General features: G+C 35.2%; 1 protein-coding gene across 2 annotated transcripts; it reads right to left on the minus strand.

Annotated features, from left to right (window-relative positions):
* Positions 1–1,127: 1,127 nt before the first annotated feature.
* tmprss4a (transmembrane serine protease 4a) lies at positions 1,128–18,736 on the minus strand. Of its 2 annotated transcripts, none has more exons than XM_077208935.1 (13): positions 18,240–18,736; positions 12,491–12,545; positions 12,216–12,347; positions 11,149–11,301; positions 10,690–10,819; positions 9,736–9,849; positions 8,851–8,894; positions 7,656–7,821; positions 4,676–4,845; positions 3,449–3,544; positions 3,193–3,335; positions 2,956–3,105; positions 1,128–2,877 (listed from the first exon to the last, which is right to left on the minus strand). In XM_077208935.1, exons 3-13 carry the CDS (start codon positions 12,316–12,318, stop codon positions 2,866–2,868), a joined length of 1,281 nt encoding a protein of 426 aa, XP_077065050.1. In that variant the 5' UTR covers positions 12,319–12,347; positions 12,491–12,545; positions 18,240–18,736; the 3' UTR covers positions 1,128–2,865. The 2 variants fall into 2 exon arrangements, with proteins under 2 accessions (XP_077065050.1, XP_077065049.1); XM_077208934.1 differs by having other exon boundaries at positions 17,863–18,707.
* Positions 18,737–20,075: the final 1,339 nt, after the last annotated feature.

Raw genomic sequence — 20,075 nt, forward strand, 5'->3', positions numbered from 1 at the left:
TGGGTGCATTGCATTGTGGGATACCAATTCTAGTGGTATTTATATACTATTACTGCATTTATTAATATGTTAAGTTACATTTTATTTTAATATTTTAAATTTCCATTTTGATTTTACTTAGTACTTCATTTTGCCAAGTCAACATTACTGTGTTTAAGCTATAGGGCTTCATAAAATATATATATATATATATATATATATATATTTTTTTTTTTTTTTTTTTTTTTCAATTACCAAAAAATGATTTTGAATAGTTTTAACAATAATGACACATGCATACTGAACACGTAGGCAAATGTGGTAGGAATCACATCCATTTTTAAAACTGCATATTGCATACTGTAAAAAAAAAAGTACGTGTAAAATGCTAGCATGCTAATCCAAACCTAGCCATGTATAAGAACATATGTAGAGTTTTGAAGTTTATATTTTACAGATGGGCATAATAATTCTTAGTGCACTAAATAAACTAGACAAATTTAAGAGATTTTATTCCTATATGTAAACCAAGAAAACAGCCTAAAGGATACAACTCTCAAAGCTACTTAAACAAGCCCTGCTGTACCACCCATCAGCACATCCAGCATAATGTTCCTTTCATTGTATTTCTCTTCTGTACAGTTGTAAAGGAACTGGCTACACAGGTAAAAAATATTACAAAAGGTAAAAAGATCCAAATGAATTTGCATTGAATAATAGTTTTGTGAAAACCGGCTCTGGTTGAGCACTTTAAACGCTTATAGACATGTCATATACTCAGAAAAAAAGAAGAAATATATGTATGTACAGGTTTTGTCTTTAAATTTCCCTTCGTAAAAACATGTCATATTCCCTTATCATAACTATGCACCGCAGTAGATTTCTCTGGATTGTAAAGAATAAACTAATCAATGTATCACTATGCGAAATAAAGGTTTGCAAAAAAATATTACTTGTGTTGGTTTGCTGGGTTTTTTTTGGCTTGGATAATCACATTTGTTTTGTTGTGTCATTGACGAAACTAAAGTTCTTTTAAGGCAAGTCATTTCAATCGGCGGCCATCTTTGAAACGCCTCTCGGCGTTTATTTCAGTCATGCAAGTACAGCTCCTATCTCTTTGAATGAGGAAACATCAAATTCTTCAAAGCTGTTGACCACACTTCACTTTATTATTCTAAATTTGACATTACAGACACAAAACTGTACAATATTTACAAAGAAATATCCTTTACACAAGTAGGGTGAATTCAGGTAAAACGCGCTACATTTTTGACACTGAGATGACTCTCAACAAAGTCCTAATTACATGAATTACATCCACCCTAAATTAAAAAAAAAACCATCATCCATAAGTTAACAGTACATGAACACATGTTTGAATGACAAAATTTTAGCTTTGCGTGCAGTTTAAATGAACACATTGTTCTGAAAACATATCAAAAATCAAATGAGTCTTACAACTCAAGAATCAAATACTACCCCACAAAGGGAAATATGTGACGACCACTTTGTACCTGGTCTGTACAAAAATAGTTGGCCTCTATAACTGATGCCATAACATGTCCATTTAGATTTGTTAAAGATTTTAAAGGCACCCATAGTATTTTGGCTGAGTAAGTGAGCACTGGCATGAATTCAAGATTATAACATGGCACCTAGTATAAAAGTCCTCAGACCTCACAAAAAGTAAAAGTACAGTCATCTTAAGATGAGAAAAACAGAACCCTCTTGTGGCTACTGTCTCAAAGTGCATTTTAGGTCGCTTTGAATTAAAGAGACAGCTCATATAAAAATAAAATGTCACCCTCATGATGAGAGGCTGTTCACTGCAGAACCAATGGGTGGAGCATGATTTACAACTCCCACTCCCTGGATGTAATCTGGGAATAATGGGTGGAGCTAGAAGATCGAACCATATCCCTCCACCTGTTAGATCCACAGAGCTCAAGATCCACCCATGACATCCAGAGAGGGGGAGCTGGTCCACATTTAGCACTTGCTCATTACTTTATGATGTTCCTTCCTCAGTGGAACACAAATGGGGAAAAAATGTAGCACAATGCCCAAGTTCCTCTTCTCCATACAATGAAAGTGAACAACAATTCTTTAAAAAACAGCATTTTAATTGTAGTGTGTTCCCGACACAAAGCTATCATATGACTTTGGAAGACTTTTGAGATACATGTTTGTCTATTTTGCATCTTGATTGACCCTGCAATCTTAAAGGTTCTTTATTGGAATCTATATTTCCATGAAGAACCTTTAACAGCCATATAAACTTTCCACTGCACAGAAAAAAGTTATTTAATCATTTAAAGAAGCTTTTTCCATTCGAAAGTGTTCACACAAAGAAAAAAAAAGGTTAATCTAAGAACTGTTCAGTGAAAGGTTCTTTTGGGGAACCCAAAATAATAATTATATGGAATTGCTGTGAAAAAGTGTGTGACCTATATTTCTAAGAGTTTGTGCATTGTATGTAGGAGAGAAGCGTGAACATTCTTCAAAATGTCTCCTTTTGCGCTCCACAGAAGAAAGAAAGTACTACAGGTTTGAAATGACATGAGGGTGAGTAAACCAAGACTGAATTGTAATTTTTGACTGAACTGTTCCTTTAAGATTGCATTGGTGCGTCCCAAAAAAAAAAGTGGTAGTTCCACAAAAGATGACATTCACTTGTCTCATTATACATACAATATATATTTCAATGTGCAAAATCATTCTCGTGGCACCTTTAAGTCCCTGAGTATACTGACCAACAACTCCCACAGTGATTCCTCCACACATTTGTGTAAATCAATATATCTCTAGTACCATATCTCCTTTTTGTGCATTGAGGACTTTGTGAATTCATACTATGGGTTTGATGGTGTCTTCTCCATCCCAGACTCACGGAAACTCCTGAAGATGACAAGCAACCATGAGTATTCCAATATTACTTGGTGTACAAACAGTAATTCCTGAACAATATGCTCATACCTGCATAACTGAATGGACCCAGTCAAGCATCTCGTCCATATTGGTGTAGACACCAGGACGACCTTGTCTGGCACAACCCACACCCCAGCTCACTACACCCACCAACATCCAGCGGTCCGATATATACACCAATGGACCACCGCTATCACCCTTAGAGAGAGAAAAAACAAACAGTTTTTCTAATAACATTATCACACTAGTATGAACTAATGGTACACAGAAAAGCAGAAAACATACCTGGCACGCATCTACTCCCCCCTCTAGAGAACCTGCACAGATCATCCTAGGAGTGACAGAAGAGCCGTACACCGTAGGACTTTGGCACTTGGCTCTGTCTATCAGAGCGATCTGTGCCTTTTGTAACCGTGGAGACAAATTCCCTGCAGGAAAAACAGCCAGGTAATGTTAAATACTGAGAGAGGCCTTTGATGGCAAGTCAATTTGAATCTGTTAGGGAGGGGGGAAAAAAGGAGAATAAAAAAAAGCCAGGAACCTTTTTCCGTTGTATGGCCCCAGCCGGTCACAACCAGTTTGTCTTCACTTTTAAGGCCAAGATCTTGAGGTGGCAGGCATACTGGCCTACGGGTTTCTGAATGGGATGAAAATAATGATATTAGTACCAATGTTCATGGTCGAAAGATAACCCAAAACACTGACCATGAAGGATTGACAGAGCATGGTGGAGAAGGGATGCACTGATATTATAATTATGTTTTAACTAAACTAAATGTGTCTGTTTTATCTGAAATAAAATCAAAAGTGGATTTATCAATAACATTGTCATATACAGTATAAAATGACAAATTGATATTAACCCTCTGGTGTCGGTCAAAAATGACAGGGTTTTGGTATTTCAATGAAAAGAATACTATATTTTAGTTTGATAATGTTTTTTATTTAAAATGTTGTATTGTTGTGGGATTTTACTAAATGCAGTGGTTATAATCTTCATTTTCAGGTCTATGATCAAAAAGTTGAAACTGTCATAAATCTTGAATGCTTTGGAGCACAGACTGAAGTTTGGTCTCTTTTTAAAGACAATGTGCAGATTATTGCTGAAGTGAAAACGTATTTTTTTTTTTTTAATAAGGAAAAAAGTGTCAACTTAAATTATAGAAGTTTAAGTTTGTTATGAAAATTGCACAAAAATTCTATTTTCAATTTTTAAACGAAATTTATCTTTTCCAAATCATGTTTTACTCTAAAACTGAATGCAAGTCTTGTTCCAAATTTGAGGTTGATATCTTAAAAAATGAGCTTTCAGTAAGATTTTGTTTTGGCACAGTATCAAACATTTCCACTAGATGAAATTTGTTTCCCCGTTTTCTTCCAATGTAGCCATTTTTGAGAAAAAGTTTGACTTTGTTTTTTAAGGAACATTTAACCTTTTCGAAACATGTCCAGAATTTTTTTTTCACATATCAAGTGACAAAAGTTTTGTCCCATTACGAATTTCGATTGAAAAAAGAACCGAAGAGCACCAAAGGGTCAAACTGTTATACATTTATTGTTACTATTAATCTGAACATATTGTTTTGTTTTCTTAAGGAACGATAATAAGTTATAATAAAATAATGATAACAATGAGACCACAATAGATTAGTCTGCAGAATGCAGAAAAAGCAGATTTAATTTTTATTTGGCTGATGGGAATGCATTTGTGTGTGTGTGTGTGAGTGTGAGTGAGAGAGAGATTGAATCTCAGAAATGTGAGATTTACCTCCAAAAGTGATGGGATACTGGAGTCTTATCATGGCAATGTCATAGTCGTTCTGTCCTGACTTGAATTTTTTGTTGACGATGATCTTGTCAACAGAAGAAGCTCCAGAAGATCCCATATATGTGATTCCAGAGACTACATTCCATCTGACCAGTGTCTTCTTACCATCCCTAAAAAACAGTAGAACAATGTGACCATCTCAAAAGCATTGTCCTTTTAGCCTACACCCTATTACTTCTTACCTAAAAGCATAAATTGAAGCTTTGTAAATAGATGTAAAACAATTCACAGTACAGTTTCTAAACCAGATGGACTTTTCAGAAGATTTCCAGAAATGAATGGTGGTGTTTATAAAGAAATCTTTGAAGTGATAAAAACATGTTCACTTCTGTGACTCATATTTTCCCCACGTAACAGACAGACGTAATTAGTAGACGTTACTACATGCACTTACTATAGTAATAACAGTAACATATTCATAAGTACAAGTATTTAACCCTAACTCTGTAGTACGTATGTATTACTTCTCTAAGTAAGTACGATGTAACTACATCACCTTAAAATAAAGTGTAACCCAAAGTACTTGGTGTGTACATTACATGCATTAATTACAGTTGTTATTACATCTATAATTATTACACCGTTGAACCTTCTCTTACATCTTCACACCCTTAAACCTACCCATACCACCACACCTGTTCTTAACCTTACCTATATCCTACTTCAAGAGCAGAAAAAGTGTTTTGCAATACAACATAAACACAATAATTACACCATAGCGGTAACACTTTATAATAAGTATATAGTAATAAAGTACTTTCAAATCATTTGCAAACTATTAGTTTATAGTTAATTCAAAGTTACATTGTTAATATATTAATAGCTTATAAAAATAGTGATTTATTCATTCATTCTCACTGTAATTTACAAATTGTTGTAGCTCACATGTGAAGAGTTAATGCTTTTTCCATGCTTTGTATCCTAAACCTAACCCTACCTGATGCATTTTAAAACCGTGATTTACATGCATAACATTTACATAACATTTGCATAACCAGCATGACAGCATTGTTATTTAATGTGAAGACTAGAGTATATAAACGTACTATAGTTTGCAAATGATTCGTAAGTATGTACTACATGATACTACTTAAAAAGTGTACAGGATAAACTTTTTTTTTAATGTAAGTACATATTAGTTAAAGACTGGTCGTGCTTACTAACTCAATGTATACGACCCATTTATAGTTTTCTATGACGAAACAAGGCTTTCCTCCATTTCCCCATTTTTAGTACTAATGTATTATAAGTCTGATATTAAAATACCAAATTAAAAAAAAAATCAATAAAAGACCTTGGGTTCATTCAGTTCTTTGTTTCGTCTCATTTACATTTGTTTCCTGTGTATTCCGTTTATTTGTTATTAAAGATTGTTCCAGTTGGATTATATCGTTGTGCGCTTCGTTCCAAACCACTCACCAGTAAGGGTGTCATGATTTCGATCGAAATTAATTCACAATCTCAAAAACCGAAATAAAAAATGGAATCGTCGATGCTGCCACGCCCCCATGTCGCGCCCGTGATGGAAAGTTCGGATCGTTTTACTGACTCTATTGTTCAGTCTCGTTCATCAAAATTAACTAATCTTTTTTCTAGTCATTTCAGGGGCTTTAAATGTTATACTTTTAACAGACAAATTCCCCGAACACATCCACCTACGCAATCTTGATCATATTCTGAATTAAGAAATTATAATGCAGTCAAAAATAATTTACAGGGAACATTAATAATTACTTGACCTTCCGAGTCTTTTGTTCATTTGTCGCATGACAGAGGCAATGAACGGATCGTTCATGAACGACTCATCACGGCGTGGGGAAAAATACACACGTGTTGAAAGGCTGTGATTCCTCTGACTTAGATTCTATGCCCGAGCCCAAACTTGGCCCGACCCGGGCCGATATTTCCCGTCACTATCCTCGGGCCGGGCTCTTGATCTATAGACGTGCACTCCCAACGCAATAGAGTGCGGCGCGGGACTAGATTTGATGGCCGAGTGCGAGCGCGGGCGGTAATGCACTCACTCTGTGTGTGCGGGAGAATAAAACGATTCGCAGACTCCCGCAAACTAGAAATATCTATGAATAAAACATAAAAACTAATAAATTTGTATTTATCTGTTGCAGAAAAGCAACAAGAACAACTAAAACAAAATAGAAATGATTTACAGGCCAGAGATTCTATTTATAACATGTTTGCAGCGTTGAGCGATTTAGCCAATCACAGACATATGTGTTGATTTCTTGAACGCAATGGCCAATCAGAAGCATTTAAGATAGACTCTCCTCACCGCTCAAAACGGACTTTTTGTTCAGTGCTGAATTCTGTAAGCTGGCAAATCCTCTAATTATAACAAACAAAGTGTAGGCTATATATTATGAAAGATTTATTGTGCAGTCAGCTTCATTGATAATAACAGAGATGTGTGAGATTGCGATTAACTGATGTCAGCTTTTTAGGAGCAACAGCAACCTGTGCTTAAAAAAAAAAAAAGTAAAAATCGAGAATCGAATCGAACCGTGACCTTAGAATCGAAAATGTAATCGAATCGAGGATTTGGAGAATCGTGACACCCCTACTCACCAGTTACAGTATCACTGTTTCCACAAAACTGTTAAGCAGCAAAATCTTTTCAACATTGACAATAATAATAGTTTCTTGAGCAGCAAATCAGATTATTAGAATAATTTCTGATGGATCATGTGACACTGAAGACTGGAGTAATGATGCTGAAAATTCAGCTTTGACATCACAGGAATAAATTACATTTTTAAATGTATTAAAACATAGAAAACAATTATTTTAAATTGTATTAATATTTCCCAAAATGACTCTTTTACTGTATTTGAATATATAAATCAGCCTTGTTGAGCATAAACATAAAAAAATTTATTTTGTACTCTAATGTTTATACACCTACCCATTGAAGCAGTGGGCCGCAGTGACCACCCAGTTTGGAGACACCAGTGACCCTCCACAGGTGTGCTGGCCGCTGTTCTGCAAGCTGATTTGCCAGGGCCAGTTCTCAATGATAGCGCCCTGTCCGCCTACAATCCGGTCCTGGCTTCTGGACTTACCACAGTCTGCTACAAAATAAAATGGCCAATAATAATTCAAAACATAAATCAAAATAAAAAGACAAAACAATGTGTTTCTTATCATAACAAAATATATATATATATATATATATATATTATGGGAGTATGTTTTATGTTCTGTATTAAAATAAAATTCGAGAATATAATATAAATGCAAGTTGTCTGTCGACAGTATTTTAATAGTTCAACCTATAAAGCTCCATGTCAGCAGTTCTCTTCCTGTTTTATTTCTTTAAAACATGCTTTAGTATTTTGAATAGCCCAGTCCAGATGACTGACTCTGTCAGTGAACACACCTCTGAATTATTTGATGTTGTATCATTAGAGATGTTCTTGTTTAAAGGTAAAGTTTAAAAGTCTGCTAAAGTTGTGGAAGAACACTGTGGCCGGAGCTACTTCTCTCTGTTTATGCAGGCTATATGATGTGTCACACAGGTACCATAACGTGTAGTTCCATATCTGTTTAGTTTCACTGTGTTTTGGTTCTGTTTTTTTCCGTTCCTTCTTTGCCAGTGTTCCTGATCATTATTAGTCTCCCTGGTAATTAATAATGGTAATTAATTGCTGTACCTGTTCTATTTTACCTTGATTACTCCCCTGTGCATTTATAGTCTCAGTTTCCTTTGTTATATCTACAAAGGAACATAGAGGAGACTGCAGAAGCAAACTAGCACAACCGCATAAAAGATATCAGGACAATGAAACAAAGAAGTGTTTGTTTGAATTCCCCAGTGTTGTTCGATTACTACAGCCACTATTCGTGACAGGTGCAGGGCTACTGTTATCGTCCTGCTCGGTTTAAAAGAGTGTGAATATAAACACTTATTATAGTCGTACCTTAGCCATTCAGAATAAGACAAAAATGTGGTTTGGAAGATGGATTCATGATGTACCCACTCATATACATTTTGTAAATTTCAAACAAAAAAAAATTGCATGGTGTACCTATAAATTAACAGTTTGTTTGGTTATTGACTAAAGACATAATTGGTTGTTGGATTAGGATTTCATAGTTACCTGAGCATGTTAACGTGACGACTGTTCCCGTATCGCATACCTTACTGAGAAAGAAGAAGAAAACATGAGAAAGTGAGAAAATGTTTACAACCAAAAATTAAATATGAATTAAGTTTGAGGTTGCTGTATATATAAAATAGTTTAAAAGTAGACGTTTCAAGCTTTCTATAGATATATTTCTAATGCCTGTGAGGCAAGTAGCCTATACTCCGAAACTCATCGTTTCGCTTCATTTATGTGACGCACTGACCGAGATGGCAGAAAGGTTTCTTTATTTTACTAAAGCACAACATTTTGTTGTTTTTGTGAGTGTTAGCAAATACAATTATAAAAGCAAATACAATTATAAAATTAGGAATGGTGTATTACTCTTATCAGTATGACAAAAAAAATGACTATTTTAAACTGAAAAAAAGCAAGTGATCGTGCCAGCGGCTCCAGTAAAGCATGCTATACTTTTGCTGCCTTCCCTCCACAATCAGCACCAACACTTGGATATGCGCCTTATAATAGTGCACATTTTGTCTAGGTTAATGTTAGAGTGAGCGGCCATGTAAAGTTGCTACTTACATGTTTTAAATAAGTCATATTTGAGGTCAATGAATGATAAGCGAACGTTTGGACTTCCTGACTTAGCCACCTCCTGTGGAGGTTTTTTTTTTCTGCAACTAACCGACTAATAAAATCTTTTTTCTAGCTTCTTCTAGTCGACTAACATTTCGTCGACTATTAGGGGCTACTACCCTACTTAAAACCACTTTTTTCTGAAATGCTTCGTTTACAAATTATCTGTGTGCATATTTCTTTCAAATTGGTTACACTTGGTTTGATTATCTAATGCAATGACAAGTGAAGAAATGTATATACATGACTATATATACTAACCGATCCGTTACGGTGGACTGGAAAGACTGGGGTTTAGATGAGCCCACCATACAGAAATACATCTTCAGATTAGAGGACAAAAGACCCACTTGAACTGTGCTGAAAGATGGATTACTGAGAACACAAAATACAACACAATGAAATTGTAACAATGCAGAATAAATTAGCTGTATTCTATTATATGTTTATTTAGCACTGAAGTCAATAATCCAAGACTTGTTATTCTGATAATAATTGTAGTTTAGCAAACTTTCAGTATTGATGCAGTTCCTGAGCTTTTACAGTTTTCTCTTGTTGTAAAACAGTAAGTTTACTCAAGAATTTAAACAATTGTCATTAATTACTCATCCTCATGTTGTTCCAAACCCGAAAGATTTTGTTCATCTTCCAAAACACAAATGAAGATATTTTAAATGAAATCTGACCTCCATAGACAGCCACGCAACTACCACTTTGATACTTCAAAAAGAGATCATAAAACTAATCCATATGAATCGAGTGGTTTAGCCCACATTTTCTGAAGAGACTCGATTGCTATATATGATGAACAGACTGAATTTAGGCTTTTATTCACATATAACCATTGACAAGCGAACATAAACAGAAGTTGCGTTACACGATAATGAACCTCATTGGTTCCATTTACCATATCTGATGTCTGAGTTGATGAATGTTTATATGTGAATAAAAGCCTAAATGAAATCTGCTCAGCATTTAAAGCATATAGGTTTGTGTCTCTTTATGAACTTTTTGAAACGTCACAAACGTCAGCGGAGGGACAGAAATCTCAAATTTTATTTAAAATACCTTCATTTGCGTTTGATAAGATAAACTTAAGTCTTTCGGATTTGGAACGACACGAGGGTGAGTAATTAATGACTTTTGTTTTTCATTTTTGTTTGAACTAACCCTTTAAGAGAGTAATGACACCATGATCTGTGGACCAATACTCACAGTGAGTACCCCAGCTTCTGGCACGCAGTCTCTGCATGTTGTTGGGTGAAACTTTCTGCACATACACTTTTCCATTTATTCTCAACAGAGTTGAATACCTGAAGCACATTACGGGTTGAGATCAGCCGTACTGTGCAGAAAGAAAAACAGTTTTAAAATGCAGACATTATAAAAGATTTAGATTCATTAGGGTAGATATATTTGAAATATAAATCTAGCTCATTCATGAAATTCTAGATGGCGCGGACTGATAGGTCTTTTACATGCCATATGCAAGCTATCACACCAGACAGAAAAGAGGGTGAGGTTGGGGGATTTGGCTTGTTTGTCTTGAAACAGGACACACAGGTTATATCTGTGCTGACTGCACATACGCATGTCTGTGAGCAGGTATGTGGGCGTTGGGGTGTGTGTGTGTCTGTGTGTGTGTGTGTGCGTGTGTAAAAACAGGTGACTTACGGGGGAAGGTTGAGTTGGTTCCAAACTGCGTTACACAGGCTGACTCATCCTCAGCTCCACTGCAGTCCTCCTTCCCATCACAGGCCTTCTCCAGCGGAATGAACTTCACCGACTTTGAGCAAAAATAATACTTGCTGTCGATCAACTGCTTGACTACATCATAAGGAAGAGGAATGAAAACAGTGTGTGTTAATAAAGCAATTAAATGAATCGGTGTTTTTGTTTCCCTAGTCACAAAAGTTAAAGGAGTGACTAAATAACTGTTGTTGATGAGAAAATAATATTTTGACTCATTGTTATTGTTAAAAGTGAGGTGGAAAGTTATGACCAGAACAAATTGTAGGTGATTTTCCCTGGCCCACATTAAAACTACTGGGTAGAAAACATTAAATGTACATGAGAGCGGGGCTAGTTGTCACACAGAGGTGTTTGTCAAAGGGCTTTATCTGAGTATAATGTCACATGTTTTAAATGTCATAGATTTATACAATTTATGATGCATTTATCACAAATTTCATGTTTTGAATGATATAAATGAATCCTATGCATTAATTTTTACATTTTATACATTTATACATTGTATTAATTGTTGTGTATTGAAACGTTTTATTTGTTATAAATGTATACAATGTATTCACTGCAATTTTCACATTTTGAATGTTATAAATATAAGCTGTGTAATGTATTATAGTTTTCATTTTATATGTTATACGTTTATATGCTGTATTAACTGAATTAAGCATTTGAAATGTTATTATTGTTATAAATGTTATTAATCTGTACACTTTATTTTATGTATATGGTTCCATATTTATGCATGTTAGCTTTTATACTTTTGCTGTTACAGAAATTGTTTTACGTTTCATAATAGTTTAATTTTGATTCATTGTAATTGGCCGTTTAAAGGGCAGGTTCCAGTGACAACTTACCCCACTTGGTGTAATAATTTTACATGATTGTTTAATGAAATTTAGTGTCCTTTTTTGACATTTTCAGACATACAGTATTCACTGGAGTGAAAGCATGACAACTAGGCCTGTATCATAATCACATGACCTCGAACTTACTGAAGAAAGCAGCCACTGCCAGAATGGCCAGTATAACCACCACTATCAAGACTGTAATGATGATCTTTTTCGTTTTTGGACTTCTCGTGTTTGGAGTCGTCATGAGTTTTCTGTGTCTTCCGGGCTGAGCAACTAGAAGATAATATGTAATTGTTGAAAATCAATGCAATCTTTCTTTCTCGTAAGACACCTCCTTGAATCAGAGTATTACAAAGGAGGGTATTGATAAATCGGATGAATCAGAGATTGATAAATCAGGTAATAGATTACTGTACCTGGGTGAGGTGGGTTTAAGGGTCTAGTATTCTCTTCAGGAACCTGAGCTTTAGTCTGAGAATGAGAATGAGGAAGAGAGAAGAGAAAATGGAGAAAGTTAGAGATCATTTTGTTATTTCTTTGACACATGAACCCCTGAAGCTTTATGACTCAGTTTTTTATATCACTTTCAATGTGTCACAAGGGATTTTTTTTCAGTCTTTCTTGAAATCTCAAACACTTCCTTGTAAACCGTCCTACTCAGCTTGAACATGTAGGCCGCAATTTATCTGCAGCAAGTAACAAACAGTTCGCTGGATTTATACGATCTGAGGCCACAAAGAAAAAAGTGTGGTAGATGAGGTAGATCGAACGTTTACATTTTTCACTGAAACCTGGACTTTGAAAAAAAAAAATTATACAAACTTTGCTGGCACGTTTTTGGTTATATAGCTACATTTTCACATCTCATCTTCAATTTTACACCTGTTAATCTTGTAAGGTAATTTCAGTTACTGATATGGAAAATGACATTGTTGGTATGCTTAGAGACCAATACTCTCATGGCAAAGCAGGAACACTTCCCTTTTACTTTAAATTTTTATTTTTATTGTATCAGATCAGACATGACTCCTGACATCACTAACCTTAATAGATAGACCTACTGAGCTGCTGTTTCAATTTTAAGAACATTTTTACTTTTTACCTCAAAATAATTTCTCTACTGAGCTGTTTTTTAATATAATCAGGGGACTTTTTTTAAAAAAGGGGACATTTGCATCCACCACAAGCAATTTAAAGAAAAATCAGTGTCATTACTAAAATAGTGTTACATTTTTATGTCTCCTTAAATAGCTTTTCCTAATTTTTTTAGTATTCTATCAAAGTAAAATACACCAGATTTGTCACATTTGAGAATGTGAAGTGAAACTTAACATCAGCCTGTTAGTCAAAACAGCAACTAACACTTAATATGAGTTTAACGGATGATTCACAGCTCTGTTACTGAAAAAAACAACCCTTAAAATAACAGCCAGAACAAATAGTCTCCAAAAACATCTAGGCTAGTCTCAACAATAACACGAGAGGTGACCTCTACAGATTTGTCTTTTCTCCAAATCTAATACTGGAGAAAATCCAGGCTGAATGAATAAAACCTTATTTAAATAAATGTGTCTAAATACACAATGCTCATGTGCTGTAAATGTATTCCCTTAAACCTTCAATGAAAATACATGGAAACTATGTTTGTAATTATTAATTAAATAATGGAAATGAATGTTTATATACATCTTAACATATAGAACAGCATAGTTTACTATTGAGATTTCACTGTATGCATCAAGACTAAAAGTTGAGAACATTTTAGAATATCAAAAACAATATTTAATATTTAAGATAGTTTTATTACAATTTTGGATACGTGTGTTATATTCACTTTACTAGTGAATATAAAAGCTTTCGAACAAAATAAAAAGCTTTCCCAAATTTAAGTCAATATATTTTACTCATTTTAATAATTTGAGTGGTGATTTGGAAATAATGGATCAATTTGACAAAAACCGAATTATTAAAATGATCTCGAATTCCAATTTATCTTATTTTTATGACACTCATGCCTCCCTAATGAGACTCTAATCGAGTTTCAAACTGATAAGCAAGCCACAGGTCAGTTTCACTAGTAATACATCTAACTGCCAGTTTGAACTGAGGTCAAGAATGTGGTGCGGCAGGTTCTGAATTTGTGTTGTCTTGTGGTCCTTGTATCGGTGGAAACATTAAGCTACAGCTGCATGATTGACTTCTTGAAAGATGGAAGTTGTCCTGACACAAAGCAATGCAGCATCCTCTGTGTTTTCAATAAGGAATTAGTTTTTGGGTGTGTTCTTCTTATTTTATGAACCACAATGAAGGAACACGCCTTACACATTCATTTGTCTTTTTAAATCAAAAGAGATTTGATAATGGATTTTTACTCCACAAAGCATTTTTAAACAATATCCTCAGCACACTCCTTTGATTCATAAAAATATACCATTAAACCACAACCAAATAAGAAAGACAAATATGGAACAGAACATCAGTATTTCTAATTGTGGTTACATTCCTAGTATGCATTGCGGTAGGGCTGGGTAGTATGATGATAGTTATAAAAATTATATTAACTATGTAATACAACATATTAAACATGCACCATATTAAGACACCACATGTTGTGTCAATTGCAATTGCCTTATATATAATTAGTTGTATTAGAACAGAATATCCATAGCCTGCATTGGTTTCACAGTAAAATTCAGAATACATCTTTGTATTGTAAACAAATACTGTGAAATAGTGTAAAATATTGGTGATATTTACAGAGCAAATAAAGTTCATATTGAAAGGTTCACACGGTGGAGGTTGAATCCCCCTTTCAACAAATACTGAAACCACAGAAAGTTCTTTGAGACAGAGACTGAAAGTGGAACTTCATGTTAATAGGTCATTATCACATTAGGAGATCTGGACAGAGAGAAACAATCATGCAAATGGTGAGGATAGTTTGAAAAGGTGTTCACTAATAAGGTTAACATTAAAATGTAGAACTATATTGTCTTGATGCACAGAACAAAATATCTAAAACGAAATATCTAATAACGAATCTTGTAAAACAGTAAGAGTGGCAGTTGACAAAAAACAAAGAAATTACAACAAAATAGCCTTGCTGTGATAGTCTGTTTTACCAGTGTTCCACAGTGTTCAGTCGTACACTGATAACATCACTTGCACACCGCAGCACCGTTTTGATTCTTTTGTAGTAATAAAAATCCATTTAGTTCAGTTAAAGAGCAGACACTACAATTAAAAACATAATGATACTGGTATTACTGGTGTTGTCACATGTCGATTAACTGGTGGAAAAATATAACAAACAAAGCACAATGTCAGGTAAGAATATGATGGATAGCATAAATGTTTTGTTCTTAATTATTTCCCACCCTATTCCGTATATAAAAAGAAAAGAAAAATTTGGTGTGGTTGCTTTGAGAAAGAGATCTAGTCATAAATTAGAATAACTCATACCATCATTGACTCCGCGCTAGTCCAAGTGTTGTTGATCTATAATTTGGTTAAAAAAAATATATAGCCTATATATATAAAATATTAATAATCAGCTTTCAGGCCCCTTGAGGACTAGAACACCAAATCTGACAGGCACAAATTGGAAGAGATTTCTCAGGTCAGAAGTATCAAAGCGGACTCCTGCTAAAGCGCATTAGTTACACATGCCAACCCAACAGCTCCTTTCAAACTGCCCCCAGTTATTTGTTGTTAATGTCTCAGTTTTTGCATTTCAACCTTCAGGCATACTGATCTCACATAGGCCTAAGCATTTTATCAGGAACCAGACCTATTCAAATGACTGAAATGCAAAGTATATTTGAACATGCCTGCAAGAATCCCTTTCTACAACATATATTATAGCAATAGCAGTCTATCACACACACACACACACGCAGACACACACGCACACACACACGCACACACACACGCACACACACACACACACACGCACACACTTGTACATCTATCTTTATGAGGACATTCATTGACAATTCAATCTCTAGCCACTTACCCTAACCTTACTCATCACAACTAAGTGCTTAACCCGAACCCTTACCTAAACCTACCCTTAACCTAATTATAACCTTATCCCTAAAACCAAATCTTCAAACTCAAACAGGCCTTTAAAGGGGTCTCAGAAAGTGAGGACCAGCCAAAATGTCCTCACTTTACTCTCTTTGTCCTCACTCCAATGGTCTAAAACTCAAACTGGTCCTCACAAAGATAGTTGTACAAGTACACACACACACACTTTTTTTCTGTGCCACAGATTCAGAATCTATCATTGCACAATCCTCCATTACTAATGCAAACACATCCTTGTTAGAAATAGAACGAATGAATGACATTTCTAAGAAGTTATTGGGAGTAATATGGTACGCAGCATGATTGTAACCTTGCCGCAAAGAACATCAGTAACCTAATATAAGTAACTTACATTTAGGCACAACCAGTAAATTAGTTCCAAATAGTTGAAAATAGTTCCAAACAAAGCCAAAGCAGAATCTCAACACACTGTAGCGCGTTTCGCTCCTGAATGAAAGGTGCATTTCTCTCTAAAGGTGCATGCACTTTACAGTGGATATGTATAAATATATGTTTGCAGCCGGTTTGCTGATTTAGAAAACACTTGTTCATTAATAATAAAAATATGCCTCCTTATTTTTTCAGACTTTGCGGCAAGATTTATGCATGCGCTTTATTCCTCCATGCACCAAGTATTTAAGCAGAAATTAATATAAACGAGAGATTAGTCGACTAATAGCTTAAATAAATGACTACTAGTCGACTAGAAAAATCTTTAGTCTATGGCTTCTCTAATTAATACATTTACTATAGGCTAGTTGACATTAATTAGTAATTAGTATCCAGCTCTCTACATTAAATTAGTTGAGTTAACAATTAGTTAATGAACTAATCAAATAATAAAACAAAGATTAAAATAAGATGCTAACTATTTATTTCTATATAGCATTGTTCCTCCACAAAGATTTAAGGTGACAATCCGTTACACATTTAAAGATTTACTTTATCTTGAAGATTTTTTTATTGTATTTTATCTTCTGCTATAAAGATTGACATTTCGCTAATTAAAAAATAAGCAATGTAAATGTAAGCAGAAAAAAAGCAAATGTAAAACAAACAACTTATGTTCTGTTAGATGTTCTGGGTTTTGAATATTTTGTATAATTATAGCCTATCTCTAGGTAATTAAGATATATTAAAGAAATCGTATATATATTATAAAACATATATAAAAAAGGGTCTCATTGATTAACTCGATGTTGGTTCGCCTCTGCTGATTAGTTAATTAAGAATTACCTAGACTAGGTAATTAAGATATATTAACAAAGAAATCGTATATATTATAAAACATATATAAAAAAGGGTCTCAATGATTAACTCAGTGTTGGTTCGCCTCTGCGGATTCCACGCGCTATGTGCGAATACACGCTCACTCTGGCATCATAATCAGCTGAAACGTATGCGCAGGTCACATTACGTCCTGAACAATTGCACACCCGGGTTCGTGTTGCCTTCACATTCACGCGAACAGCGGCACGGTTCGAGTGCACGCGAACTCAGACCCCCTCCTCCAGATAGTCTCGGTTTTGGTACCCCAGTGCGCACTCGGGTCCGCATGACAGCGTCCACATTAGCGATTTTTCATGCGCACCGTGCCCCGTTCCGAACTAAACTTCCAGTGTGAAGCCACGGCTACGCCATCAACTGCACAGTGAACCTTGCTTCTTTGAGTAGAAAGAATCAGTTCAAACTCACTCACCCTCATGGTTCTGTCCCTTCTGTCGACGGGTTTCTGCAATCTGCCGGCCGTACAGAACACAGCAGAAGACAGGGCAGTGGAGATCGCAGAAGCCACCTCTATACCAGCAAAAATACCTCTCTTCTACAATCTTCCTTAACTTCGTGCACTACCCTTCTCTTTTCCCGTAAATTCTTCCTGGTCTTGCCTTTCACACAACAATTAGGCCTACTGCTACCTGATCTGCGCAAATGCTGTTTCAAACTCGCTGTGCTGCAAGTCTTTCGAACGTTTTCACCCTCTGTCCACCTGTGGAGATTTGTTTGGAATTGGAGTTTCCCTGTCCCCGACCAAAACCCTTACGCCTTACCTATGTAACACAACACCTCCCATCTCACCTAGATAAATCGCTCCTCCTCGCTGCATTCAATCACTTCCTAGTTGGGACGAGGCCAAATCCTGTGCGTGCGTGGTTGAGGATAATCTGAACTCAGTGGTGGTGTCTGCACGGTTTAAAAGCTTTTTTTTTATGATCAGGAAGTGGCTCTCAATTTCCTGGATCTTTATTCGAACAGGTTTTAGTTGCTATGACTATTAGTTTATCATCATAATTATGATCTATTTGAAGTATTTTAATGATGACATGCTCATCAGTTAATGTAGATCAGGAATCTACCGGTTGTCACAGTGAAATCACTGTCTGAATCATGTTGCTGCTGTATCATTGTTCATGTAAGAAACAATAGCTACGTATTCACTCTTCGACTGATGTGATCTCTTTCTAATCTCTACTTTATAAAAAATATTTAAAATTTTACATTCAGAAATTCATTTTCGTTCTTGTCAATGTTAGCCTTATGAAAACCCTAGTTGGCGGAGTATAGTTTGTGACTGTGTTAAACTGTTTTCTACGGTGGCCGAGAGAGCTCAAAAGGCACTGCAACTGAAGAAAACACACGCAAATACAAAAACACCCGCGAATTAAGAAACCATCTTCATCTTCAAATCTTGCCATGTTATGTTTAAAAAGTTTCGTAAATGTTATAACCTATAGGTATGCATGGTCAAAATATGCGATGGAAAGTTTTAAAGTTGAGACATTCACACACAGATATATAACGCATATTTTAAAAACTTTTTTGTATAAAATGTATATTTATTTGCAATAGTTATGTTAACGGCAATAATAAGATATTTCTGGTAAGAACAGCTATTCAGCTGATGGACACCGCATTGTGTTGTCATGGGAAGATACAATGTGAAAATAATGAGGAAATTACGTTGTCTTCCTTTGCTCTCTTCACCGAGGTAATTCCAAACGGTTACATAATGGCACACAAGTGCCCTGCTCACTCCAAAGTCCCCGCATCACTGGCTCAGCCGTCTGCCCTTAGAAGGGTAGGACATAGGGATGCTCACGAGCAATAAGCATGTCCCAGCCGGGTTCGTCACTTATTGGGGTCACCAATATGGGGTTTCTGTATTTGGCTGTGTTGTAAAATTTGGAGCACACATGTGTTGTGAAACTGATGAAGATGTTTACTTAATTTGAGGGTGTTTTTCCATTTGCATGTGTGTTCTTCCGTTGCAGCGCAGTTGAACTCTCTCAGCCACCGTACTGTTTTCACATTTGGTTCGATTTGATTAGGTCTGATTCACTTAATTTAACATTACAATACTATATTTCAGTTAACTTCACCTTACTTCACTCATTTCATGGTACTTTTATTTGCTTCAGCTCACTTATTGATTTCACAATACTTCACTACACTTATAAAAATTATAATTTTCACATTTGAAGACATTTAATTTGAATCAATCTGATTCTGTATAAATCCGTTTGACTCACTTTGATTTGGTTTGGTTCTCTTCACTATATTTCCCTGAAGTAAAAAAAATACTACCTGTCTAAAAGTAATTACCTGTCTACCTGTTTAAAGTTTATTAGTGTGTAAATATATTAATATTCGATTTGATTCAATTACATTTGAATTTGCTTTGATTTGATTCGATTCATTTCACTTTACTTAAATGATACTCAACAGAGTCAAGTTTATGAGTGTGAAACCAGATACACATTTAATTTGGTTTGATTCAAAATAATTTGGTTTAGTTTAATTGGATTCAGATTCAATTTACCTCACTTGCATGCCTTTTATCATTGCTGACAACAGATGCAGATAATGTAATCTTGTTAGGGCTGGTGGAACCTGCCCAAACTGGCACCTTTGAAT

Source organism: Siphateles boraxobius, unplaced genomic scaffold, assembly GCF_051911475.1.
Source record: "Siphateles boraxobius isolate OS27281-9 unplaced genomic scaffold, OSU_SipBor_1 6, whole genome shotgun sequence".
NCBI lineage: Eukaryota > Metazoa > Chordata > Actinopteri > Cypriniformes > Leuciscidae > Siphateles > Siphateles boraxobius.